A 25,182-nucleotide genomic window follows, 5' to 3' on the forward strand; every position below is an offset into this window, starting at 1 on the left:
TAACTATATTTATTACATTATTCAAGATAAATATAGAATTTGAACCAAATTTGACTGACCCAATAAACCACACGATCCCACTAGGAACGAAGATTTCTCTCTCTTTTGTGGTAAACAGAAAATTCGATCGGCAGATAATTCACAACATCGATCTTCGAAAATATGGAAACACATTATTAAAGATAATAGTAATTATTTTACAATCGAGATATTGATACTAAGATATTTGAATCACTTCGATTCATTAAAACAAGAAACTAAGTCATTGTAATCATATAAACTTTATTTAAGTGAAAATTAGAAAAAGATAAATCGCACGACCAAATTAATACCGGGAGTTGGTGCAAGATAAACTTCTTTATCTGATAGTAGATGAGAAAGTATTCAGACTTAATCATTTAGGTGAGAACTCAAATTTCATACTTTGATTATTTGGTTCAAATAAAAAGAAATCCTATTTCACATCCAAGCAGTCAACTTTTGACGTCTATTTTTCATGTGTCTTAAAAGCAGATATAAGTGCAATGTTAGTTGGAAGACATACCCATAAAGATTCAAAACTAAAGACCATTTTGAAACTCCATCTACAGTCAAACTTGACAAAAGGCTCAGAATTAGTTCAGAGCATAAATAGAAACTTCCCCATTCAATATTTTGACGATGTCCCTTATTTTCCTTTATTAAAAAAAAAAATACTACTCAAAATACATTTTTTAGTGATAAAATTGAAATCTAGAGGTCAACTTAAATACCATGAAACAGACGGTGAATACAGAAGCAATTAAATGCTGAAAGAGTAATAAGCCCCGGAATGGAGCGTCACAACTCACGGGCATGTTTATCCCTAAGAATTTGAACCAAATAAAAAATAAGTCCATCCAAGAAAAGCACAAAATAATGAAGGGAGTAATCAAATTACATGAAAACATAAAGGTTACAAAATCAAGGAAAACGGAGCACAAGATTAACGTGGATTGGCAAAATTCCACCAAATCAAAGAATAAGGATCAGACAGGACAAAGTGATATTAACAAAACAAACCTAACACCTACTATAATCTAACAATCCTATCAACTCACAGATTCAACCGCAGCATGTGTAGTACTTAAAGCATATAAACGAGTATAAATATATATCTACTCCACAATTAGAAATGTAATGCAAGAAATCCATACCACTCGTACGACAGAGAATCTGCATGGAAAGGTGAGGGTGCTGTAAGGGAACGTCAAGAAAAATCAATCATTAGACGTTCACCAGGAACACTTGGTTTCTTGTTATCGGTGGCAGGTGGTGGACCTGTGGATGGAACAATTGCGCCAATTGTAGTTGGTTCTGCAGGAGCTGATGTTGATGGGACCAACGCTAGATAGTCTGATTCATTCAATGCTGGTGTAGCAGGCACAACTGCATCAGCAGCAACTGAAGAATCCAAGTTTGATGTTTGGGTTGTACTTGATTCTGCAGGAGTGGCACCGGTTTCTGTTGCGGATGCAGCACCAGATTCTATCACGGGTGGTGTAGCACCAATTTCTGTCGCCGGTGGTGCAGCGCCAGTTTCTGTCGTGGGTGCAGCGCCAGTTTCTGATGCGGGTGCAGCACCAGAGTCTGATGCGGGTGCAGCACCAGAGTCTGATGCCGGTGCAGCACCAGAGTCTGACGCAGGTGGATTACTTGATTCTGGTGTAGTGGAAGCCCCGTTTTCTGATTTAAGAGGAACACCTGATTCTGATGTTGCAGGTGTGTTGCTTCCAGCAGGAACAGAAGCAATTGGTGCTGTTGTTTTAGATCCTTCCAGAAGTAGTGGTTTGCCAGGTTGTGGCAACCCCGGCTTCCCCAAAAGAGGTTTGGCTTGACCGGGATTTGGACCGTATAGAGATGCCATACCAGGTGGCAGTATTTCAATTGGTGGCTTCTTCGCAGCATCTGCCAAACTTGTGAGCTTAGACCCCTCGAGGGAGGCCAGAAATGCAGCCGCGGCATCAGTTTTCATTGATGGAGTGTGTTCCAACTCCTTCTGCAACATTTTGTTCCATGACTGGACCAAGGTTCTCATTGAAGGTCGGCCATGAGCCTGAAAAGATGAGACCATAAGTAACAAACACTAAATCAAGAGATAGAATCCATAAAGTAGAAGATGGACACTACTAATTGAAGCCCTAACTCATAGGTCATACACAAATCAAACATTTAGAAAACAAAATTTTACATGTGCATGTAGTACAGCCTCAGCAAGCATCCCAGTTTCCTGCCATGCTTTCTCCATAAGTACATTGTCTCCCAAAAGTGCAGCTGCAAATGCAGCCTCCCGTCCCGCACCAACTGATATCAAGTTGTTTACCAAGTTCTGCAAAAGATTTATTAGTCACTACATGAGGAAATTCTCTCTTAATATCTTTAGTAAATATACACTGAACCCTGTCATGCAACTGATCCAATCAATCTCAAATATCATAGGGAACTCCTATCATGTTAGCACAGGTGGAGGGGGGGGGGGGGGGGTGACAGAATACACTAGAAGCAGAACAACTGAATGATCCTAAGAGTTTGACTGCTTTTTTGATTCCTTTAGACCAAGAATTATAGGAAAATAATATAGCGCAGAAATGTAAATCAATGGTTAATCTTCTAGGTTAAATTAATTTAAATCTGATAGCATAAATGATAAATTCAGTCTTGGGGAAAAATATGATCAAGCGAGAAAAGGTATACAGGAAGCCAAGAGCCAGCTAAAAATTCAAATGTATATGAGCATCTGAAAATAATAGCAGGTAATACACTCAATGGCCACAGTCAAGAGTTTAAGCTTCCAGAAGATGATGATGGAATTCACAATCAAGATATTTGTTTGCCTAACTCTACTTTCCAGTTTTGATCCTGTTAGTTGGGACACACTTATGCCACTGCCGACTGCCCAGAATTGAAGTACTAACTATGGTCCAGTGTTGGTCAATGGATAGGTCACATATTAGTTACACATACCGTAGCTCATCCATGATTTACTTAGCTAATTTTAGACCTCATTGTCAAGTTTGGACACTCAATAAGTCCTAAATGGTTGTAGCTTTATGTTTTGCACCTCCTTTTATTTCCACATTGTGAAGGGTTTATTGAGAAAATCAATTAAATGAGCTACTAGGTACCCTGCCTAGTAGATTTACTTAAAAAAGAAAAAGTCATGTCAATATAGCCAATTGGAAACAAAATCAGAAACAAAGCAAGTGACATACACTAAGTCGTGTTAACTCCCCATGATTTGCAAGACGTAAAGCAACACCTCTTAATTCCTGACCTCGCAGAGCTCCCTTTATAGAACCAGCAGCAGCTAGTCTTTTAAGAGCTTCACGAGCAATATCAGCTTGTGCTGTAGCATCTGCAGCATCAATGAGTTCCATAAATTCCTTGGCAAATTTAACTACTCCTTGAACAGCTTCAACAACATTTTCCTTTTTCTTAGTCATGTTCATAAGATCGTTCAGATCCAATCCAACAGTTTCTTGGCCAATATCTCTGCTGTTGCTCATGGTTAGAAGGCACTGAAGCGCTCTTCTCAAATCATTACTCTGCAGTGCCAGATCAAACTCTAACCTCTTGGATATTCCAGGCAAATGAAGTGCTTCAGTAGCATAACCCATCCCAAGCATAAATTGTGCTAAATCATCATGATGTTCTCTGCCAAGTCGACTGGCCCATTTTACAGCACTTACAGCATCTCCATAAGCTGCCAAGCATCGACAACGGATACCAGGATGGCTAAGGGATATTGCATGAGCACACATATATCGATCAATTAGCCAAAGAACACCATCTCGAACACCTACAATAACAAGAGGTCCAACTGGACGTGTTTGCTCTGCAGGAAAACGAGTGACAGCTACTGCAACCCCACCACCACCAACTGCCACCTCATTAGCCTTACGAGCTTCCATCTCCTTGAGCACACTCGATGCATCACCATCAACTTTTGACTGTCTAGGTAATGACAGAAATGGAGGAATAGAGGGTGCATGCTGAAAAGAAGCCAATCGCACAACTTGTAACATTGGGGGTCTCAATGCTATCCTCTCTTGTGGATTTGATTGTTGATTGTCGACTGTTATCAAGGCTAATTCTCCATGTTCAGCAATAGCTCTTGACTGTGCTTCTTTAAGTTTCATTTCCTCTTTTCTTCGTTTCGTTTCTATGTCAATAGGCGCAACCCCGGCATCCACAAAAACACACTCAACAGTAGTAGGTGTAGCAACAAATAACTGCCTTCGCTGCCAAACTGCCCCAGTGGCAAAAGGAATTGCAACGTCCCCCAAGTATCTAAACTGTGGGCGCAAGGAACATATGACAATGTGCTGTGGATAACCAAAAGCACAATACTCAACTGTTTGATCCCATGCAGTCCAATCTGGTTGAGGAAGAAGACCACCCACTGGTTGAAATGTTTCCCAGCTATATAGTTGGAAGTTCTGAGGTGCTGCTTCAGCTACAGATTTTTGAGAACCGTCTTCCATAGTGCTGAATGAAGATACAGAACTACCTCCATAGCCTGATAATGGCATAGATTGAATTGTTGAAATTGCTGTAGCAGCAGCAGCACTAACCCTTCGAGAAGTTCGATAGGCCACACCAAGTAATGCACCTCCATGCAAGCCAATAACTGGTTCACTCCGGCTTCCCACCGACTTCATTAATACATTTGATGTCCCGTCATCCAGCAATATACGAACTTGAACAGTGGCAGCAGAAGCAGCAGAAGCAGCAGCAGCTGCTGCCTGTGCTGCAGCTGCAGCAGCTTCTTTCGCTTTTCTTGATGAACCTTTTGGAATGATGGGAATTCTAGGAGTAAGTGCAGACTCCAACAAAGCAAACCTATCTCGACAAGTATCCCAAGCCAAAAGCCTTGCACTTCCAGAATCAACAATTGACCAATCACTGACTTTGTAGATAGAGAAGTAAGGTATATCAGGCCATACAATTGCGAGATACCTGCAAAACATTACCGTTCGATACCTTGTAAAACAGGATAATAGAAGTTTTTAAAAAATATTACAGAGATGATGGAACAATATGAGGCAACAAGATGAATCAAGACAATGTTGAAGATACTAGATGCTGGCTGCTATGCTAAGCCTGATGTCTGGGAACCACTTACTTCCCAGAACTGCTGACAGAAAGAACCGAGTAAGAATCGTGTGGAGCTGGAGTAGTAATATGCTTTTTGGTTTGTTTGACGTGGAGTTGCTCAGGAATCTCTCCTCTGAACCTTCCTGTGTCACTCAAAGACCCATTACTTCCGAGTGCTGGAGCAGTGGTGTTAGATAACTGAAATTGCAACAGCTTCAACTCCCTTTCAACTACATAGACAGCAGTATGTTCACGACTTTCTGTTGGTGTTGGCAATACTGCTACGGGAGGAAGAGACTTCTGATCAAATTCACAGAGAATAATGCCAATATTGGTTCCAGTAGCTACAAGGTGTGGCTGTAAAGGATGTGCAACCATAGAATAAACCTACAAGGCCAGAGAGGAAAACATAAAAAAAAATTGTAGTCTAGTCATCTTCAAAAAATCAAATAACTAGATGCCTTCTGATATAGAATCTTAACCCTATAAGACATGATGGAGTGTGTAAACAATCCTCAAAATCATCTAGTAGAAGACGTATAAATTCTTCACATTATAGAGATACTATAAGCTATAACAATAGCCGAACTTCAAACAGGAAGGCTTTGCTCGTCCTAAAATAATAAACATATATTGGTTATTCATTTTCCCGCCGTCATAATTCATAGTGTAGATCTAACACTTCAAATTATCAATCTTCCAAAAACTAAGGAGTTGCATAAGGAAAAATAGGTAAGATTTGAAAGAGGAGATTTATAGCAAGGAAAATGTTAAGATTAACGAAATTGTTTATCTATAGTAGCTTCACCTTCAGCTTCTTGTGAGAGACAAGTAATTGTGGAGGTACTAGAGCAGAAAGTTCACACAACGGCCTTGTAAGAGCAGAATAAGTGGGGTGCTCGACAGCCCTGCAAAGTTGCAAGAGAGTATCATGTTCTGCCCAGAAAGCGAAGACTACAAGCAGTGTTAACAAAACTCCAACCAAGGGAGGTCTGTGAAGTATGCTTACCATATATGGGAATCTTTGACACACGTCAAAATATCAAGGTTGGGAGCCCGTGGGTGGCACCAGGATGCTACACTGTGACAAGCTAGTTTTGGAACAGGTTTTATTCGACGCAATTCCTGCAATTGAGTTGAAATTAATATTATCAGAATTATTTTCGCTGTGTGTAAATCAACAAATCCAACAGATCTAGTACCATACCTTAAAAGAGACGGTGTCCCAGATCGCTAATGTTTTATCAGCACCAATAGTAATGAGCTGTGGTGCATTACCAATAACTCTGGAGAGCTCAACAGCAATAACCCCACCATCATGAGCCTATAAAAGTATAACATTGGAAGGTCAAGAAAAGCTTCAAGGATTTGATAATAGCATGCAAGGATTTGCAGTTCAATCAACTTTCATCTATCATTGGTTTTCCAGATGCAATCCATGCAAAAGGACCAAGTGGTTAGTAATGAAATGGAAAATAACAGAACACATTTTTGAAATATGAAAGGAAAGAATGCTATGAAAGATAAAGACTTCTGATGAAATGCTGTTTCTGTGTTAAAAGAGGCAGAGTTGGGCACCAGGAGGCCAGTCTTTCAACTCAATTCTTTCGAACTCTTTATACTTTTGTATTTTTGGGATAAAGAAATAGTACTATTGATGTTGGGGCAAGAAACACCCATATACAAGAATTTTTACCAAAAAATATTTATACTCTAGGTTTTTTTATGCTTCCTTCTCGTGTCCCTGTGTTTGTCTGCGTGTGTGCGTGGGAAATACTCTTCATCTAATACTAGGAACTACAAGCTGGTAAATGAGTGGAAACACATCAAATGGAACACCAGCCTTGTTTATTTGGTCTATTCTTCCACAGGCTGAATTTTTCTCATTTGTGCTTTTAGCATCGACAATGAAAATCTTACTTGATGAAATTAAATTGCAGTAGTTATTTAAAAGGATAAAACTTAAGGAATAAGAAGATACTTTTAAGCTGAGCTTAGGAACAAGCTCTCTTGAATCAAGAGCGTTGTCTGCACTCCAAAGTACAAGCAATCCGTCACTACCACCAGAAACTAGAAGAGACTGCATATACATAACAAAGGAAATTGCAATGAGATATCAAACAGAAAATATAAGAAGTGCAACAGTCCTAGTCATTCGTTTGTGAAATTATACAAAAATACAAAATTGTGACTTCCAGCAATTTTGTCGACAGTAGCAAATCTCAATAGTAAATTTCCATATTCATCGTAACAACATTTCGGTTTCTTTTGTCGAACGTCAATTTCTTTTTCTCAATTTACATATCGAGAAAGGAAATACAAGAGACCTTCAGATGTTGAATGGATGAAGAGCAAACACATATGCTTCTGTAATCCAGTTTCATTTTTTTGAGAATGGAATAATCCAGTTCCATTTTAAAATGTATTTACAGCAAAGTGAACTAGGTACAGAACATGCAAGCCAAGGACCTTAGATAGATGTTTCCCCATTTCCCCTTGTTTCTCTCTGACAGAAAAACCAATATTATCCTGACAAATCATTAGCTTCATTTAAGACTTTCTATCTGACAGTAAATGAATTGCCAAGGCAAGAAATACTCAAGAGAACCTAAGTCCACTTCAATTGAAATGTATGAACCACCACACCTAAAGGTTAGAGTTGTTACTTGTCAAAAAAAAAATGTTTTAAGTTGTTAGATAGAGAACATCATTCTTCAAGTTGAAGTACTTCTTTGTAGATAAATTTAGTTTCAGCTCTCTGGATTATCTCATAAAAACTGGAAAACATACTTTCACAATCAAGATCTATTATTATTTTTCTGCGGTACTAAACACACAACTTTTGAGTAATGAAATCATATTGAAGTAATTTGACACACTAAGGATAGGGGAAAAGAATACGTTAGCTATGTTGGAGATCTATGCTGCCACTATGTTTCCTTTACTAGGAATAACACTAGAGACACTCACTTAGTTCTTAGCTAACAAGCCTTAGAAGTCTAAAAGAGAGATGTGATACTCAATCTCTTTTGGCTGATTCCTTTGCACAATGAAGATAAACACATGCAATTTTTATTTCTTTTTAAACTGGTAACTTTAATAAATGCACGCAAATTGCAAGTTTAACTCATATAAAAGCTGCAAATGATGCACTATATCTTGGCCTGAATAAATACAACTTTTTATAGAAATACACATCTTAATATCTTTTTTTTTTTTTGATAACGTTTAAGTTGTATACACATCTTAATATCTATTGAAAAGTGAGAAGAGGAAAATTTCAAGCACATCAAAAAAAGGAAACCAGCCAGACCAAACTTTTTTTTTTTGATGAAGACCAGCTAGACCAAAACTAACAAGAACCCTTTTCTAACAACTTCAAATACTCTTCTTTTTTTTCAGACGTCAACCAAATCATGTCCAAACACCTACAAACTCCATATAGCCAAGTATAAATCAAGGACACACTTTTGAAGCCCAGCCTATATGTTGAATTATAGATGGAAACACTAGGTTCCAGATAAAAAGATAAAGCACTAAAATAATTCAAGTCCTACATAGTGTAGGGTGATAAAAAAGGGGATCTAAGTATCCACTGGAAGCATAACAAGTACCTCGCCAGAAGCAGCCATGAAATTCATCAAACAAGAAATTGCTCCCTTGTGACCTCCTGTGTATCTTCGTGCAAGCTGCAGAGAAGAAATGGTAGAGTTATTCATCTACTCATTTTGACAATGAATGGACAAATATCAGAAAGACTTGACAAACCAAATATTCAAAAATGAGACCTTCCATGTTATCATTGAAAGAACTCTAATTACACCATCTGATCCTCCAAAAGCCACAAGAGGACCATCAACAGCAGTTGTTTTAGAAAGGAACACCATGCTGCAAGAAATTCATAAGACCAAGCAATTAAGATAATCAGATATGCATTTTTCCAACATTCTATAACCCAGAGAACAATTTTTGTCAGCAGAACACTACACACCAGTATGACAAAGAAGTATTCACCAGCTGAAGAGCAATTTCTGTAATAACTAAAAGGTAGGATAGTAAGTACATTTAGTGAACCATTGATTAAGTGAGACAAACTTGAGATGCTCTAGCTTGACTGGTAGTTGGCAAGACTGATTCAATCAAATAGTAGCCTAGAAAACTTAATTTCATAGGAAATGGCAGTCTTAAAAAATAGTTGCAAAAAGATAGTTTAACTTTTGGGCGCATTCAAGAAGATTAAATTTGTTAAGAACCATTTTCCAAAAGGCTGGATAACACAAAAAAAGAACTTAATGGATTTAAGACTTGCCATAGAAGTGATCTGTTGTCAAGTTCCTGCTTCGGTACATCGCGACCACGCATTGTCACCAAGTCCAAAAAAATAGCTTTATTCTCACAACAAATAACAAGAAAATGGCGCCCTTTGGTTGATGCAGCAGGAGAAGTAAAAGTTGAAGTGACATGACCAGCAGCTGCTGGAGACTCGGCAGCAGCAGACTGATTTCGCCAGAGTTGCCAAAAGCGTACATCATCATCATAAAAGCTAACCTGCTTTACGCTTGAACCATGCACCAAAATGGCATAGTAAGAAACAAAGACACTATGGAAACTGGAAAAATATGGAAGTCCGATGTAAGCATCAATACCTCCCACCTCGTATGGCTTCTGTAGGTTTCCCTCTAGGCTCTGCATTCAAATATAAAGAGAAGTTTCAAAAAATAGATGACTAAGGACAGTATGATATTCTAAAGGATTACTCTTTTGAAAATATATCATGCAATATAATTCACTAACATGAATAAAGTGAGCCAATATGCAAAAAAAAATAAATTATGGACTCCTATAGGGTTAGTTAGCCCACTACCCACAACATGCATTGCACCTCAGTCGAGTGCATAATTTGTTCAATACTGTGAGCCAATTCTCACTGATTTACTCCAACCTTAAAAGGTCAAATTCATAGAGTGAATATACATTTGACCAGCACCACTAACCCAAGCCACTAGAATTTAAAAATCTCAACTTTCTCGGAAAAAAAAACACTCAAAAAGAATTTAGAATCTCAACACAACATCCAAGGAAACTAAAACAATACCATCATACCCCCCCACCCCCACCTCCACCATACCAATCAAATGCAGTAGGATGAGAGTTCTCATTTGCAACATCCACCACTCCTTATGAACATAACTTCTAGTGCATATCAGTTCGTGAAGGATATCAAGTTCTATTACTTTAGACGTCAATAACATTCATATGGCCTCCACTTAAATATTATGTTAACGTATCACCTCTCAAAGAAAATCATATATCAATCTTTCAATAGTCAAAGCAACTTTTTCTCATGAATCTTTAAGTGTCACACATTCAAGAGATTTCGATATTGACAAGACATTGTTCTCTTCCCACGGAAACCACCACCCCTTTTCTGGCTATTGACCTTCCAAAAGTACCATTAATCTAGTGTCAAATTACTTCCAAGGTACATCAATCAATCAAGTATGCCTTCAATATCAAATTGACTGGGCTCAGGTTGTTTGGCTATATATTTTGTGTATTCATTCTGTTCTTATCCGAACTGAAAAGAGTATCATAGTTAGACTATTTTATGTTAATTGTCAACCTACCGAATGTGTCCACTACACCTTGTAAAATCACCAGGACGGAATCACTTAGTTATTAATAAAAAAAAAAAACTAAAAAAGGGGGAGTAAGAGAGCCATGTGCAAAGAGAGAGATTGAAGAAGATACTCCCAATACAGACATTAAATCTATGAGGGCAATGCAAATGGACCATTGAAAAGCCAAATCTTAATCTAATCGTCATCCCCTCTCTGAAAAGGCCAGACTAAGGTTTTTCCACTTATTGTATATAATATACAAGTCAGCAAGGATTTGTGACATAGAGAAATGAACAAATGAAAAGATTCCCCTTAAATATATATAACCAGTCAAAAGAATTTGAACAAAAAAAAATGTACCAGAGAATTGAAATGAGCTCAGAGAATTCTTTGTACAGTTCAAGGTGAGGACAAGTTGTCTATACATCACAACTATTTAAAAAAGAAGAAGATATTTTAACACCGATAATCTAATTGATCTCCTTTATAGAGTGTCACGTCCACGACCAGGCTGTGCTAATCTCAAGAGAAAAATCATATTCTAGTGTCAAGAGGAAAGTTCGACCTGAGCTTTCCCTACATATGCCAAAACACAAGAAGCTAAGATTTGCTCAAATACAAGTATTCGAGATTTGACTTAGGTCTGTATCAACACTAATCTTATCAAGTAAAGGTCTATCTGGGACTCCATCAATAAACAACTGAATCAAAATTGAACTACTAAATTCTCTAATTAGAGTGTGATTTCTCTCACTACCATAGAGACTACCTTCAATTACTTCTCTTTTCCTACAAGTATTACTTTAACTTTCCACTAATTTGAATATTTGAAAAATCCGGTGCATAAATTTTATAGCAATAATAAATAAAGTCACCAATTTGGTGACTATCACTAGTCACTTCCCAGTTTCCAATTCCTTTGTCATAATACAATCTGCATTCCCAGTTTCCAATTCCTTTGTCATTATACAATCTGCAGCATACCTGCATAACAATGAGTTCACCAGCTACGTTTTCTTTTTATTGTTGAGTTCACCAGCTACGTTCTACATATATGCATAGCATTGACATCTCAACCTAAATTCTACCTGTTTTAGCTTACCATCCTAATGTTATCCCATGTAGTCAGTCCCAAGCCCGGGTAAAGAAGGAGATTCAAAGTAAGATGACCGTCAGCAAAAAGTGAATCAATTTAAGATGAAGCATATACCCTATCCCAGAAGTTTGGGATTGAATCATAGTAGTAGATATTGTTGATGCTACTGACACGCCAATCAAATAATAACAATAAGCACACTTACCTGATTCACCCTCGGCAAGCTTTTCCAGTTTGGCACCAACCAAACGCCGCTCATCAACACCACCGGGTTTCAGTTCATAAATAATCTGGCGACCAAAACAGATTTGTCAATCCAACAAACAGAAAGTAAAATACCGAAAACTTTTCACGAGAAGAAAAACCTGTCGGTGTTCCCAATTCCAAACGGAGACGTGATCGGATGCATCAGCAGTTACAAGCCAAGGATGCGTCGGGTGCATCTGAATCTTCACGATCTTGTCATTTGTCGGGCGAAAAGCCCTTAGACGCAGCATATTTTCAACTATTCCGGCAAAATGCAAGCAACAAAGAGATGGATCTGACTATATTGATAGATCTTTTCCGGCGAGTGCTGGTGGTTGTTGGAGTGTTTAGCCGGTTCAGTGAAAATGAACAACTATGGTTTTAAAAAGGACCGATTAAAAGGCGTCTTGGACCGGTGAACAAGAGACTCTCTGTAATTTAAAAAAAAAAAAAAGAGGATAATTAACTGTTTAACTGCGCTGCGTGTTAAAAGTTTGCAACAAAAACTTTTGTATATGTCAAGTATATTTGTATATACATATAGCTTTGGTGTTTGATTCATATGAGAATGACATAGAGAGAATTTAGGTATGAATTAGCAAGGAAGAGTGTTTTTTTTCAATTCATTTGACGTTCAAACTTTAAAGGTTAAAAAGATATTTTTGTTTTTAAATAATTTAATTTTTGTAGGTTTAGTATATATATTGTTATTTCATGTCCTTACATTTATTCAGTTTTTTCTTTCACACATTTTAGCTACTTCATATTCTATTGAATTCCCGAATCATTCATAAATAGTACCTTTTAAACACTATATTAATTACCATGACACAAAATGTATTCTCATATCGCTTAAGTTCATAAAGATGATTTAAAAAAGCTGGTGTGAAATGCACCACGTTTTCATTCCCTTTTATCTATGTATTAATCCTAGCTTTCTCCCTTTTTTCTCTTCAATTCTTTTTTTTTCTCTTCTTTCTCTTTTCTTTGTCATATTTAAGTTGGACTTATTTAAGTTGGACTTGCTCAAAGTATCTCTTTTCTTCATCGATTTTTCTTATAGATTCTGATGAAACTATAAGGTAGCTAATTTTGGAGTTTCTACATCAATTTTTAAGTCAAATATAGGTTGAGTCATCGTTTTCTTTCTTATCTTCGTGTTTAATGTTTACCGATGTGGCTGGAATACCGTATCACCCTTGAAGTGATACATTATAGAATACAATTCAAGTTAATCTTTTTCCTTCAGTATTACTGCTCTTGAATTAATACAAGAAAGACTTCCCCTATTTCGTCTCTCCTTCAAAGTCTTAGTTCATGAAAATCACAAAGTCCTCCTTCAAAGTTCTTGTTTATGAAAATTATTAAGCGCTTTTGAATTTTTCATTATGAGAAAGCAAAAAACAAGTATTTCAAGAAATTCCGAGAAAGTTTAATTTTAAGAACATGGTAGGATTATGTCTTGATCAAGATCCATTCAGAAGGGCAAACAACAAAGGAACTATTGAAGCATTCATTCTTAGAGTTATTTGGGTTGAACTATTGAAACTATTAAAATGTTTTGATTTTCTAGGTTTTATTTGGATTTTTATTTTGGCAAGGTTGATTGATGTGTAGATTATTTTGATGGTTTAAGTATTTGTGGTTGTACTTTTCATTTGAGCACGCGCATAATTAATAAAAAGTATTTGTTAAAGTTTTGTGTCATGTCAGTCAATAATGTTTAAAAGGTGCAAATTATGAGTAATTCATGAGATTCAATAGGAAAGTGACACTGTTAAGATGTCTGAGAGGAAAAACTAACCAAGTTTAAGGGTTCCACCTTTAGAATAAGTAAATCAAATATTGTATAATTCTACGCGAATTTTATATGAAATTAATTAAGTCAAGTAATATATTTTCAAATCAATTTTGGGTGTATTATTTCAAACAATGTGTTTTTTCTTGTTTGTTTGGAACTTTGCTTATCAAAATATCTGCTATGTAATTTGTCCGCCTAAAGCTATGACGAATCACTAAAATTTGTAATTTCTTCGATAGTAACATGTACGCAAGAATAATACTAATTATTATGTTCATCATCAATGTTCATTTAATTTTATTTAGTTTTAAAATACATTCATATTTTGATTTTTTTTCGGACATAATCAGAGCTAATAAAGATAATCCATATACTACAAATCTTAATTTTTTTAAATTAACGTAATCATAGTCTCCACATATTTATTTTTACACAGATAAAGCCAAATGTTTTTTTTTTAAAAAAAAATTAACACGTACGCAAGAATAACTATTACTTAGAATTTAAATTATAAATGCTGTTAGAGTAAATAGGCAACTTACTTATTCATGATGTTATTTAAATAAATCTATAAATAGTAAAACTATTTATGCTTCTCGTGAGAATTTAACATCACAAAATTTATAAATAATATTAAAAATCAATCATTCATTAAAATTAAATATCTTGCATACGTAGCAATAAATATTAACAATATAAAGGAAAATTAAATTATTACATCTTGTCATTTATTCTTAATAACATAAAATAAATTAATGATTCTGAAAATAAATATCAGAATCTGTAACATAAACAGCGATGTCAGTCAGCCACTCAACATGAGCAAAATAGATAAATATTTAATTGTGAAGAAGTAGTAGAAGAAGAAGAGGTACCAAATTTTCATTGTTTTAAAATGAGAGGAATTTCCAATATTTATAAATAATAACAGGTAGTGTAAACAAATGTTTATTGTACTTTATCGAGAAGGTTACAACTATTTAGAAAAGCTGCAACCCTTTGAAAAGCTCATAATCTTTCATAAAGGTCATAATTTTTCATAAAAATCGCAATTCTTCATTAAAGTCACAACTTTTCATAAAAATCACAATTTTTCAAAAATTACAACTCTTCATTAAAATGACAACTCTCGTTAACTGTCACAACTTTTTTATGAAATGAAAAACTATTTTTGGAAATAAATTGGCGCCATGTAGAAGGGTCTAAGATTCTCTCTCATATAAATATATATATATATATATATATACATGATTAAACCTCTTTATAATGTGATAATTATAATTTCAAAATAAATAACGTTAGATGTTTTTTTTTTCTTCATAAAATTGGACATTTTGTTTGTTTTTCAAATAAACAAAATGGTAATTCTTCATAATCCAATTGTATAACTTATAATAGTAAAATCTAATTGTGTAAGAAATTCTTACAGTAATAATGTATTTATACCCTCTTCATTTTTCACCCTTTGATTTCCCCTTTCTCTTCCATAAACGTTGGAGAGATATTTTTCATCCTATTTTAAAAATTGATATCTTATTTATTTTATTATATGACTTTTTTTTAATCCGTCTCTAATTAAAGAATGGTATAATTGGATACATGTTAACGTGGGGCATAAATTTATCTTACTTTATTAGAGAAAGTCCAAAATTTTTAATATGTAACATTTTCTCAGAAGAAAATAGTAAGTAGTACCTTATAGGCTTTTGTTTTAAGAGGTGTCATTTATACCTTTTTGAAAGATTTGGTACAAAGCAAATATATGTTTTACACACTGTCAGTGATTTCTTGTACAAGTTCTTTGGCAATTATCCAACTTTTTTTTTTTTCAGTTAGCAAAGTAATATTATTCTGATGAAACTTTGATTTTCTTGTGAAAAAAGACTTGATATAATAACACACATTTGTTCTTTGCTTGTTGCTCACCTTTAGGATACTTTATTTTCCTCCCCTGACACTTATGCTTTGCGTTCGTTTGAAACATGCAGTACAATTTCCCTTATAATAATGCCTATGAGTCTCAAATAATGTCTTTAATTCATCAAGACATGCATTAAGGTTAAATATGGCGGAAAAGTCTGAGTCGTCTCTGGAGTATACACCAACATGGGTCGTTGCCGTTGTCTGTTTCATCATTGTTCTCATTTCACTTGCTGCTGAACGTGGCCTTCATCGCCTTGGAAAGGTTGGTCTCTACTAGTAAAGTGATGGTACGTTACTCTATATACGTTCAATAGTTGATCGATGATGTTGTTGTGTTACAGTTCTTCTTGCAAAAGAATCAAGATGCCCTATTCAAGGCACTCCAGAAATTAAAAGAAGGTTTGACGACACATGGATTGATTCTGTATTTGTAGTTACATTATTTTTTTTTTGGTTAATAAATTGAATTTGCAGAATTGATGCTTTTGGGATTTATTTCTCTGCTATTGACGGTGTCTCAAGGGGCAATAAGCCAAATATGTGTTCCTGAAAATATTTCAAAAGTAATGCTTCCATGCAAGCTTAAAGAAGCTTCAACTTCTAAACATCTCATCACTGGGAGACATCTTTTAGCTGGATCTAGCGGTGAACAACATTGTAATCATCACGAGGTGAATCATTATTTTCCTTTGTCTAATTACTGTTATTTCAATTATAAGATTTAAATTTATTAATTTGTGTAGGGAAAAGTTCCACTGTTATCACTGGAGGCATTGCATCAACTACACATTTTCATATTTGTATTGGCAGTCACACATGTTATCTTCTGTGCCACCACCATGGTTCTTGGAGGGGCTAAGGTAAAATATTTAACAATTAATTCATTTTCAATTTCTTTCCCAATTTGTAAATTAAAAAAAAACATATAAATATTACACATAAAAAATACACGAGTAAATATTATAGTGTGTAGTGAGTAAGTGAAGTGAAAGAGAGAGTTGAGACAAAGAAAACACGCTATGCATTTATTCGTTTAGTATAAAGAGCCGATTTACGTAAAATTATATTCAAATAACTAAGATAAAATACATCTATTTGTTTTATTCAACAAAAAAAAGGGGGGGGCCATTACTTTACGTACTTTTCAAAAACACAACTCATAATTGCATTTAAACGTATACTTATGGACTTATCCTTCAAGCCCAAGATCGATATACTTAACAATTGTAATTATTGCTAGCATTTTTCCCTAGTCGTTAACTATTATATTAATATTCGATTGTGTATTGTAAAATTAACCATTTAACATTTTTTTAAGAGTAATTTTATCAGTAGACAGAGTGTCTAGCGGTCTTTTATTGGAAAATAAAAATATATCAATAGGAATAAGTACAAGCAAGGAGGTTAGGCCGTATCTTACTATTCCTAATAAGATAACAAATCTCTACTAATTAACAAGCATCGAAAAAATAAGAACTAGAGAAAACTACGTATATGTATGATTGTCACGAAGTTTATAACCCTCAACAAATGAGCAATACCTAATTAGTTCTCTTTTATTTTTTTGGGCCTCAAATAGATACAACAATGGAGACACTGGGAGAACTCAATTCAAAAGCAATCAAAACCACATCATGGTATAATTATATTAGTTAATTATTGTTTATACAATTTTGTCTGTAATTTTTAACGAATTATTACCATGATATTTTCTATGTGTAGTGCATATTCTCCATATTCAATCATTTGTGGATAGAGCTGGTAAACGTTGGAGAAAGTACGCTCTCATTAGTTGGACGGTACGATGTTTTATTTATTAAAGATCGATAATAATTATGTATTTTACTCAAAGAAAAATGACGATTTTTCATGTGTATGAATATAAAAAAAAAATATATATAGGTAGCATTTTTCAAACAATTTTATGGTTCAGTAACAAAGTCAGACTATATTGTCTTGCGGACTGGATTTATCAAGGTAAGCAATACTTAATTCTTTCTATTTTATCTTTCATTTTTATAATTACTTTGTGTCAATTCTATGATTTTAATTAGTCGCAATTATAATGCATTTTATCGTGTGATAATAGAAACATTGTCCATCCAATCCTACGTATAATTTTCACCGATATATTTTGCGGACACTGGAGCATGACTTCAAAAAGATTGTTGGAATCAGGTAAATTAACACTACATATACTAATTATGTATAGGATAATTACTTGGTAATTTATATTTAATTATGTTTAATCGAGCTAATTTATGCTTTTTGGAAATTGATCTTGAACAGCTGGTACTTGTGGCTTTTTGTTGTTCTGTTTTTGTTGATCAACATTGCAGGTATTAATTTTTTATCCTAAGTATTACTAAATCTTACTCCTAATTTTGCTACTTTTTTTTTTTTTTTAATATCTTATTATATATGTTTCGCTTAAACTAATGTATGGTTTAAAATATGCAGGATGGCACTCTTACTTTTGGCTATCATTTTTACCTCTTGTTGTAAGTGACCATTGAAAAACTGGTTTGCTGCATCTGTTTGAATAAATTGGGATAAGACTATATGAATCACCACTGTCCATATTTGACGATGTGTATATTTTTGATAAAATTTATGCAGCTACTACTTCTAGTAGGAACAAAATTGGAGCACATAATAACAGAATTGGCTCAAGAGGTTTCAGAGAGGTCATCAGTAGTAGATGAAACCACACCAATTAAACCTTCTGATGAGTTGTTTTGGTTTGACAGTCCAAATCTTGTCCTTTACCTAATCCACTTCATTTTGTTCCAAAACTCCTTTGAGATTGCTTTCTTTGTCTGGATTTGGGTAATAACTTTTAACTTCTTTTATTTCAACTTAACTTCAATCACTTTTCTTCTTTTCTAACATGAAAAAAACTGTCATTTGACAATTCTCCAGTGTACTTATGGATTCAAATCATGCATCATGGAAGATTTGGGTTTCATTATTCCAAGACTTATTATTGGGTAAGCTACTCAAATCCCATATAGTAATATGTTTCTGACAGAAAGTGACCATGTAGATTTTGTGGTGCCACAGGGTGATTGTTCAAGTTCTTTGCAGTTACAGTACTCTGCCCTTATATGCTCTTGTCACACAGGTAAATAAATACCTGTCTCATTCTGTTTACTCAGACGCCTCTTTCTTATTGAGGACTCTTTTTTTTTTCACAACAGATGGGAACCACATATAAGAGAGGAATATTTGGTGAGCAGACAGAAGATTCTCTGAGGATATGGGCTGGTACATCAAGCCACAATAAGATGGTCACAGAAACACAAGAAAGCATCACTGTTTCTAACAGACCTGCATGCAATGAAATTCAAGACATTTCATCAACTGTTGAGCTTTCTTATCCAAACAAGCCTCACACTACTCCTTAGTTGTACAGTTACTGGTTTTTCTTGAGTGTAAAAAATAAGGATGAACAATACATTATTCTTTAAAGAGTAAACATTGTTAACTTTTCACTGAGAGGGAGAGATGTTCATGCTGCCTAATCAAATGTTGTCATCATTTTCCAATATCAATTGGCCCAGGCATCATCTCTAGTTACACAACACCTATTTTTTTTTCTTCTGCGAAAAGCATCTCCCAATTTCCTAGTTACAAATATGGAGGGACGCATAAAACATTTCCCTCTTTAGCTCAAATTATTTACACACTAGTTATCTCGATAAAGTCCAAGGTTAAGAATCCTCTAACTACAAAGTAGACCAAACACTAGGAATTTTGGATTTTTGCATCGGAAGAGTCTCCAATTCTAACTTCCCAAGATTAGAGGTAGAGCCTTCACCATTGTTTTCTTCTTCACTTTCAAGTTGCCTCAGAGTCCTCTTGGCGTAGACTGTGAAAGCCACTATGGTGACAATTGCTATAATGAAAGAAATAACATTATAGACAATCTCAACTGTAGTCAGATGATGGTTCCCATATTGCACATCCGCAAATGTCCTAATTAGGCGACCACTGCAGACAAATTGCAGAAGACAGAGTAAGCAAATCAGCAAATAAATATGGAAAAGAAGGGAGGGGTGAGGTCTGGGGTATCAACCTGTAGATGTAAATGAAGGATTCGGGAGCCATTCCTGCAACAGATCCCCAAAAATAAGGCCAGAACCTCATCTTTGTCACCACCACTGCATAATTGAAGACTGTGTATGGAAATGGCGAAATCCTAAATATCGCAACCACACGGAATTGATGAAACCAACTCCCTTCTCCCACCAGTCTAATCATAGCTGCCATGTGAGGCCATCTCTTCAACCATTGCTGCAGATGCAATCAGTAAAAAAGCATGAACTAAAATACAGGAAACTACAATACCAGTCCAGAAGACTAATGAACTAATAAACTAGACAGTATGTGGTGGTATCTCACATGAATTCTATCTCTGAAAAACAAGCCAACGAAATATGGCAGGATCATCCCAACTGTTGTTCCAGCCATTATAATAACAAATCCAAGACCGTATCCAAAGATCATTCCAGCGAGCCACATTGATGGTCCAGAAGGAATAAAAAATACCGGAAATAGTGCCAAAGAAGCTACAAGTACGAGGGCAAGAACTGGACGGCCAAATGCAGTGGCTTCCCAATGTAGTGTTGGAACTAGAATCTACAAAATTTAAGAATGCAACGATTAACAAGGACTTCATTTATGCATCTTCTATCACCAGAAAACAGAAGACAAAAAAATAGAACAAATATTGCAAGAGTAATGCACTGATTAGCTACAGACAGATACCGGTCTCTAAGGATCTTGAGCTGAATCATACTATTTTTTACCTTGATAAATAACAGTTAAGTCTTATCGTTTTGAAACAGATATGTTTTGAACAGGTAAGTGTTATCTTTCTCCACCTCCATTTTTTTTTTTTGACTCCACCTCCATTTTCATTATCAATATTTTGGTGCAGATCACAAAATTATTCAAATTAATGCGCGAATACCCGATTCGAGAGGCTTAAGTATTACATATTCATTAGTGTCTAGAGATACTGTATGCACTGTAATGTAATATCTGTAGACAGAACATGATCAGAAATCCCAGAATCTCATGCCATTAGTCAATTTTAATCAACATACGAGGATGCACATATGACAACAATTCAAGTAAAATCCACCTCAATTTGTTTGGCATTTTTTGACTAGACATAAAATTTAAAAAGAAAGGAGACCTTTAAGACATAAGCTAATTATGCATGAAATACCAAAAATACCCTTGTACCAAACAATTTCATTTATACTTAGTGAGGCCAACAAGTCTGCCAATGTCAAGTGGAATGTAACTGTAACTAGTTTCTAAAGATGGAAACCTGTCAACCTCAAAAATCAAAATATGTCAATCTTTTTGGACGGACAAATAATAAAGTGCACCAGCCAAATTAGGAAATATAGTGTACGTAGATAGAGGCATATACCTTCTCGAAAAAAAAGGGCACTCCCCATTTTATGGAAACTAGTAGAATTATCAGAGAGAAAATACACCATATAATGGCCTTGATCCACCATACAATAGCCTCTTTTCTAGACTGTGATTGGGATTGTGACGTTCCAACTTCATCTGTTCTTTCATTTCTTATAACAAGCCTCACATACTCGCTGTCTTCCTTTACATGACTCCCACTGCTAATATTGGCTTTCTCCAAATCATCAGTCGACTCAGGCATCATTGTTCGACACCAGAAACCTGTGAGATGAAAAGACAGATACACAAGTCAAATATCTACTCACATACTCGTAAGATATTCTCATACTTATTCACAATTTTGAAGCCCATATTGTATCAAAAAAATAAAAAAATCCATCAAGATAATAAAATGAAATGGTAACTATTAACTATATCGCCACATGAGCATATATTTTTTACTGAACTTGATAAAGATAAGTTCAATTACACTAAACCCGGTCTGTGTTATCCAATAAGCCCCAACAAAATGAGGCTCCAACAAATACTGGAATTATGAACAATGTCATTCCACCAAAAATCATGCATACATCTGCATTGACAAAAGAAACATACAATTTTCTCTGCATAAAAAACAAAGGAACTAGTATTCTGTTCCATAAAACCCATTAATGGAACTTATTGAGAAAAAGGAATTCTTTGAAGGAATTCACAGTAGCATCAAGATAAGAGGCATACCCTAACAGCCTCAACCCCTTTTTGGGAAAGTTTCCCTCCTATTACCTTAAAAGATCAAGAATAAATAGCAGCACAAGTGCCAGATGTTTAAAGTAGCCGAGGCGGAAGATTTTGGTTTGACATTTCCCTTTCAAGCACGTGCAAGCTATGTGTTAAAACAGACCTGCTAACATTTACTTCACCAAGAACCAAGATTCATTATTGGTCTTGCATAAAGTAATCAAGGAAACTGGTAGAGTGTGGAGACCAATAATTTATACAACTGATTCCTCACGATCTCATGACATTCAACTTTTAAACCCTCCACCCTTGCTATCCACCGCAATATATGCCAATTAGAATGGAAAGGAGGAAAGCTCATGCTGAACTTGGCTTATATAAAGTTACTCATATAAACTCAATGTCCCACTACACGCACATTTATACTTGGCAGATCATGTAAGGTACTATCAAGCAATCACTATTATTCAGACTTTTGAACAAATTAAATATGGTGGATTTAAATGACTTGTTGAGTTTACGAAATTCCTTTCCCAGAACGTCTGCCTTGAAAAAGAATCAATTTTGACCAAAGCTAAAAAAATTCTGGACTCCACATTCTATATTCCTTTTTCTATTTGTAATTAAGTGGTACTAATAACAGCATCAAGAAGATGCAATAATTACATGATATGGCATTTTGAGCTTCCAAAAAATCCATGGCTGACTATACAAACTATCTAACCTAGAACTAGGGAGTAAATAAAGTCCTGAAGTTGTTCAATTTGTTTGGTTGGTCCAAATTGTATCCTGCTATTAATGCAGAACCAAATTCTATTTTCTTATAATCTAATAAGGGTACTAAGAGGCATGATACATGTGATAACAAAATTTGCTAGGAGGAAGGATATACACAAAAGCCTATTTAAAAATTTGCAGGTCAACAATTAGAAACTCTAAACCTCAGAGACTTTAGAGCCCATGACTCCAAGATCCTCAAACTGAGATATATTTTGAACAGACATGCTGGACTAATCCAACTGGACATATCAACTAATTTCTCAGGTGCTTATTCTTAGAAAGCTCCATAACGAGCAAGTTTAAGCTTGCATCTCAAATATTAGGAGCAAAGACATGATTTGAACAGTCAGATTATGTTACGCCATCTAGTAGGAAGTTTTCTATGCAGAAATTTTCGGGTAACAACGGCCAAAACTGTCTGAGCAAGGTGTTGAGAGTTAAAACAATTGATTCATTTAAGGATTTTAGAGGGAGAAAATTAAAGTTACAATTGCAACGAAACTCATATCCAGGTTGACAAAAGAGGTAATGAACTAGTTATCCATCGAGCTACGCGAACTTACTAGAAATATAATTGAATACTTTCTGTTAATGTCCAGCTACATGCTCTACTCAGATCTTACGTGATGAGTTTGCCCACCTTATCATGTTCGTAAAGGTTCAGATCAACATACTCTATTTAACAACATAAAGGAATTTCTTATTTGATATCATTAGTATTTCCATCAGTTCCCAGAAACTAGAACCATTAATGGTTCTATGCACATAAAGATGCAATGCCACCAAAGGCATGCCTGTATGAAGCGGAATGACTAACCAACATAGAGAATCTGGAACCAGAACAGAACACCATTCATCCTATTTGAGCAAGTCCAGTGATCATTACATTGAAGTCTAGCAAGAAACTACAACGAAATGATACTTCAAATTGGTGGAACCTTAAACCAGGTGGGGTTAAAACTAAGTAGGTATTCGTACATAGGATTTGGGTGACTGATTGAAAATCAGTGTTTGTTTGTGAAAACTGTACAAATTTCAACTTCCAATTCAAATCATAATTTCAAATCCCAAATTCTCCAAAAAGTAGGATATGTAATTTCAAATTATTTTTTTAATAAAAAAACTTGACGCATAAGTTCATATTTTACAAGAGAACACCACAAATTTAAATCGGAAAATGGTTCAAAACACAGATAAAGTCGAAATTGTTGTTACACACTCCAACTTTGCCTACTTCTGTATTGAACACCATGTCATTCGAAGTGAACTCTTAGCCTATTTCTGTACTTTAGATTAAAAAAAAAAACCACAAAATCACACACACAAAAAAATAAAATTCCTAAGTTCGATAGAATGTATAAGAGTCATGTGTAAGAAATACTGATAGCATAATGGGTTTATTAACAATTTACAGATGAAAAAATGGCAAAAAAAGAAAGCACCCACTCCTATATTAACTGAGAAAGAAATCCACCTTGGCAAAAATACTATATTCAAGAAAAGCGTTCTCTAGAAAAGTCAAAACGTGTAACAAATTGAAACAAAGGAGTACAAGAGTAGACAAAGTTTTAACATATTCATAAGAGAAAATCTCAAACTTCAAATCAACCTGATTTTAAATCACTGATTTCAGATCAAGATTTGAAATCATGACCAACACGTGAATTCCTTTTCAAACTAATACTGAATTTCCCACATGATGGGAGAACAATACATAAATCCTGAGCTCCTCTGTACTCACCAAACTACAAAACACCAAGAAAAGAAATTCCCAAATAAAGCAAGATTTTCTTTATAAACCTCCACAATGGAAGTATATGAAACCCCACTCTCTCTAAAATTCAAAACCCACCAAAAAAAACTTATGCTTTTCCGCGACAGCTGTATGATTTCTCATAATTACTAAGTTTAATTTTCACATATGCAAATAACCAGAAACCAAGATACAAAATAACCAAAAAGAAGTGATCCATAAAGGAAATCTTTACCAGTAATCGAAGGATGGGAAAGGATTTTCAAGAAAAATTACCGGTGACCGGTAGAGGCACAGTTCCGGCGAAGTACCACTATCTAAGGAGAAATGCTGCTACAGTGTGTGTTATTGTGCTTTCCTAGGCTTCTTTATTAATCTGCTTTTCGGGAATAAATTGGTTCCGTTAAGGACTTCCACCAAATTATTTTTTCTCTCTCTTTTAATTTAGCTGTTTAACTTGTGTTTGTTTATAATAAAATTGTTAATAGTTGGTTGGAAAAGTATGAGAACGTGTATAAAAATAAAAATACTAATAATAATAAATTTAATATTAAAATAGCAAAACTTGTTTACCTACCATGCAGTTTTGTACACCTTTCACAAAATAATAATTAATAGTTTATTTTATTAAATTTTAATCCATTATTCCCTTCCGTTTTTATTTATATGTCACCAT

At 34.9% G+C, this 25,182-nt stretch overlaps 3 protein-coding genes across 5 annotated transcripts; 1 reads left to right on the forward strand and 2 right to left on the reverse strand.

Moving 5' to 3' along the window:
* Window positions 1-895: 895 nt before the first annotated feature.
* On the reverse strand, window positions 896-12,698 carry LOC101246184 (uncharacterized). Of its 2 annotated transcripts, none has more exons than XM_004230334.5 (14): window positions 12,198-12,698; window positions 12,038-12,122; window positions 9,762-9,801; window positions 9,425-9,673; window positions 8,904-9,003; window positions 8,730-8,804; window positions 7,097-7,195; window positions 6,323-6,439; window positions 6,125-6,240; window positions 5,924-6,023; window positions 5,144-5,502; window positions 3,231-4,977; window positions 2,210-2,347; window positions 896-2,074 (listed from the first exon to the last, which is right to left on the reverse strand). In XM_004230334.5, the coding sequence occupies exons 1-14, from the start codon at window positions 12,327-12,329 to the stop codon at window positions 1,229-1,231; spliced, it is 4,203 nt and encodes a 1,400-aa protein (XP_004230382.1). In that variant the 5' UTR covers window positions 12,330-12,698; the 3' UTR covers window positions 896-1,228. The 2 variants fall into 2 exon arrangements, with proteins under 2 accessions (XP_004230382.1, XP_019067312.1); XM_019211767.3 differs by having other exon boundaries at window positions 8,884-9,003; window positions 12,198-12,436.
* Window positions 12,699-15,796: 3,098 nt separating this feature from the next.
* LOC101252637 (MLO-like protein 13) lies at window positions 15,797-19,350 on the forward strand. The gene is made up of 14 exons (XM_004231262.5): window positions 15,797-16,064; window positions 16,144-16,201; window positions 16,277-16,473; window positions 16,546-16,662; window positions 17,382-17,439; window positions 17,525-17,601; window positions 17,705-17,779; window positions 17,892-17,980; window positions 18,092-18,141; window positions 18,263-18,303; window positions 18,422-18,631; window positions 18,725-18,792; window positions 18,866-18,926; window positions 19,003-19,350. Exons 1-14 carry the CDS (start codon window positions 15,945-15,947, stop codon window positions 19,207-19,209), a joined length of 1,428 nt encoding a protein of 475 aa, XP_004231310.1. The 5' UTR covers window positions 15,797-15,944; the 3' UTR covers window positions 19,210-19,350.
* On the reverse strand, window positions 19,225-24,992 carry LOC101246475 (uncharacterized). Of its 2 annotated transcripts, none has more exons than XM_004230335.5 (5): window positions 24,783-24,992; window positions 21,249-21,517; window positions 20,207-20,443; window positions 19,881-20,098; window positions 19,225-19,795 (listed from the first exon to the last, which is right to left on the reverse strand). In XM_004230335.5, exons 2-5 carry the CDS (start codon window positions 21,498-21,500, stop codon window positions 19,531-19,533), a joined length of 972 nt encoding a protein of 323 aa, XP_004230383.1. In that variant the 5' UTR covers window positions 21,501-21,517; window positions 24,783-24,992; the 3' UTR covers window positions 19,225-19,530. The 2 variants fall into 2 exon arrangements, with proteins under 2 accessions (XP_004230383.1, XP_010314077.1); XM_010315775.4 differs by having other exon boundaries at window positions 24,742-24,992.
* Between the last annotated feature and the right edge of the window lie 190 nt (window positions 24,993-25,182).

This window comes from Solanum lycopersicum, chromosome 1 (assembly GCF_036512215.1).
Source record: "Solanum lycopersicum chromosome 1, SLM_r2.1".
NCBI classification, from domain to species: Eukaryota; Viridiplantae; Streptophyta; class Magnoliopsida; order Solanales; family Solanaceae; genus Solanum; species Solanum lycopersicum.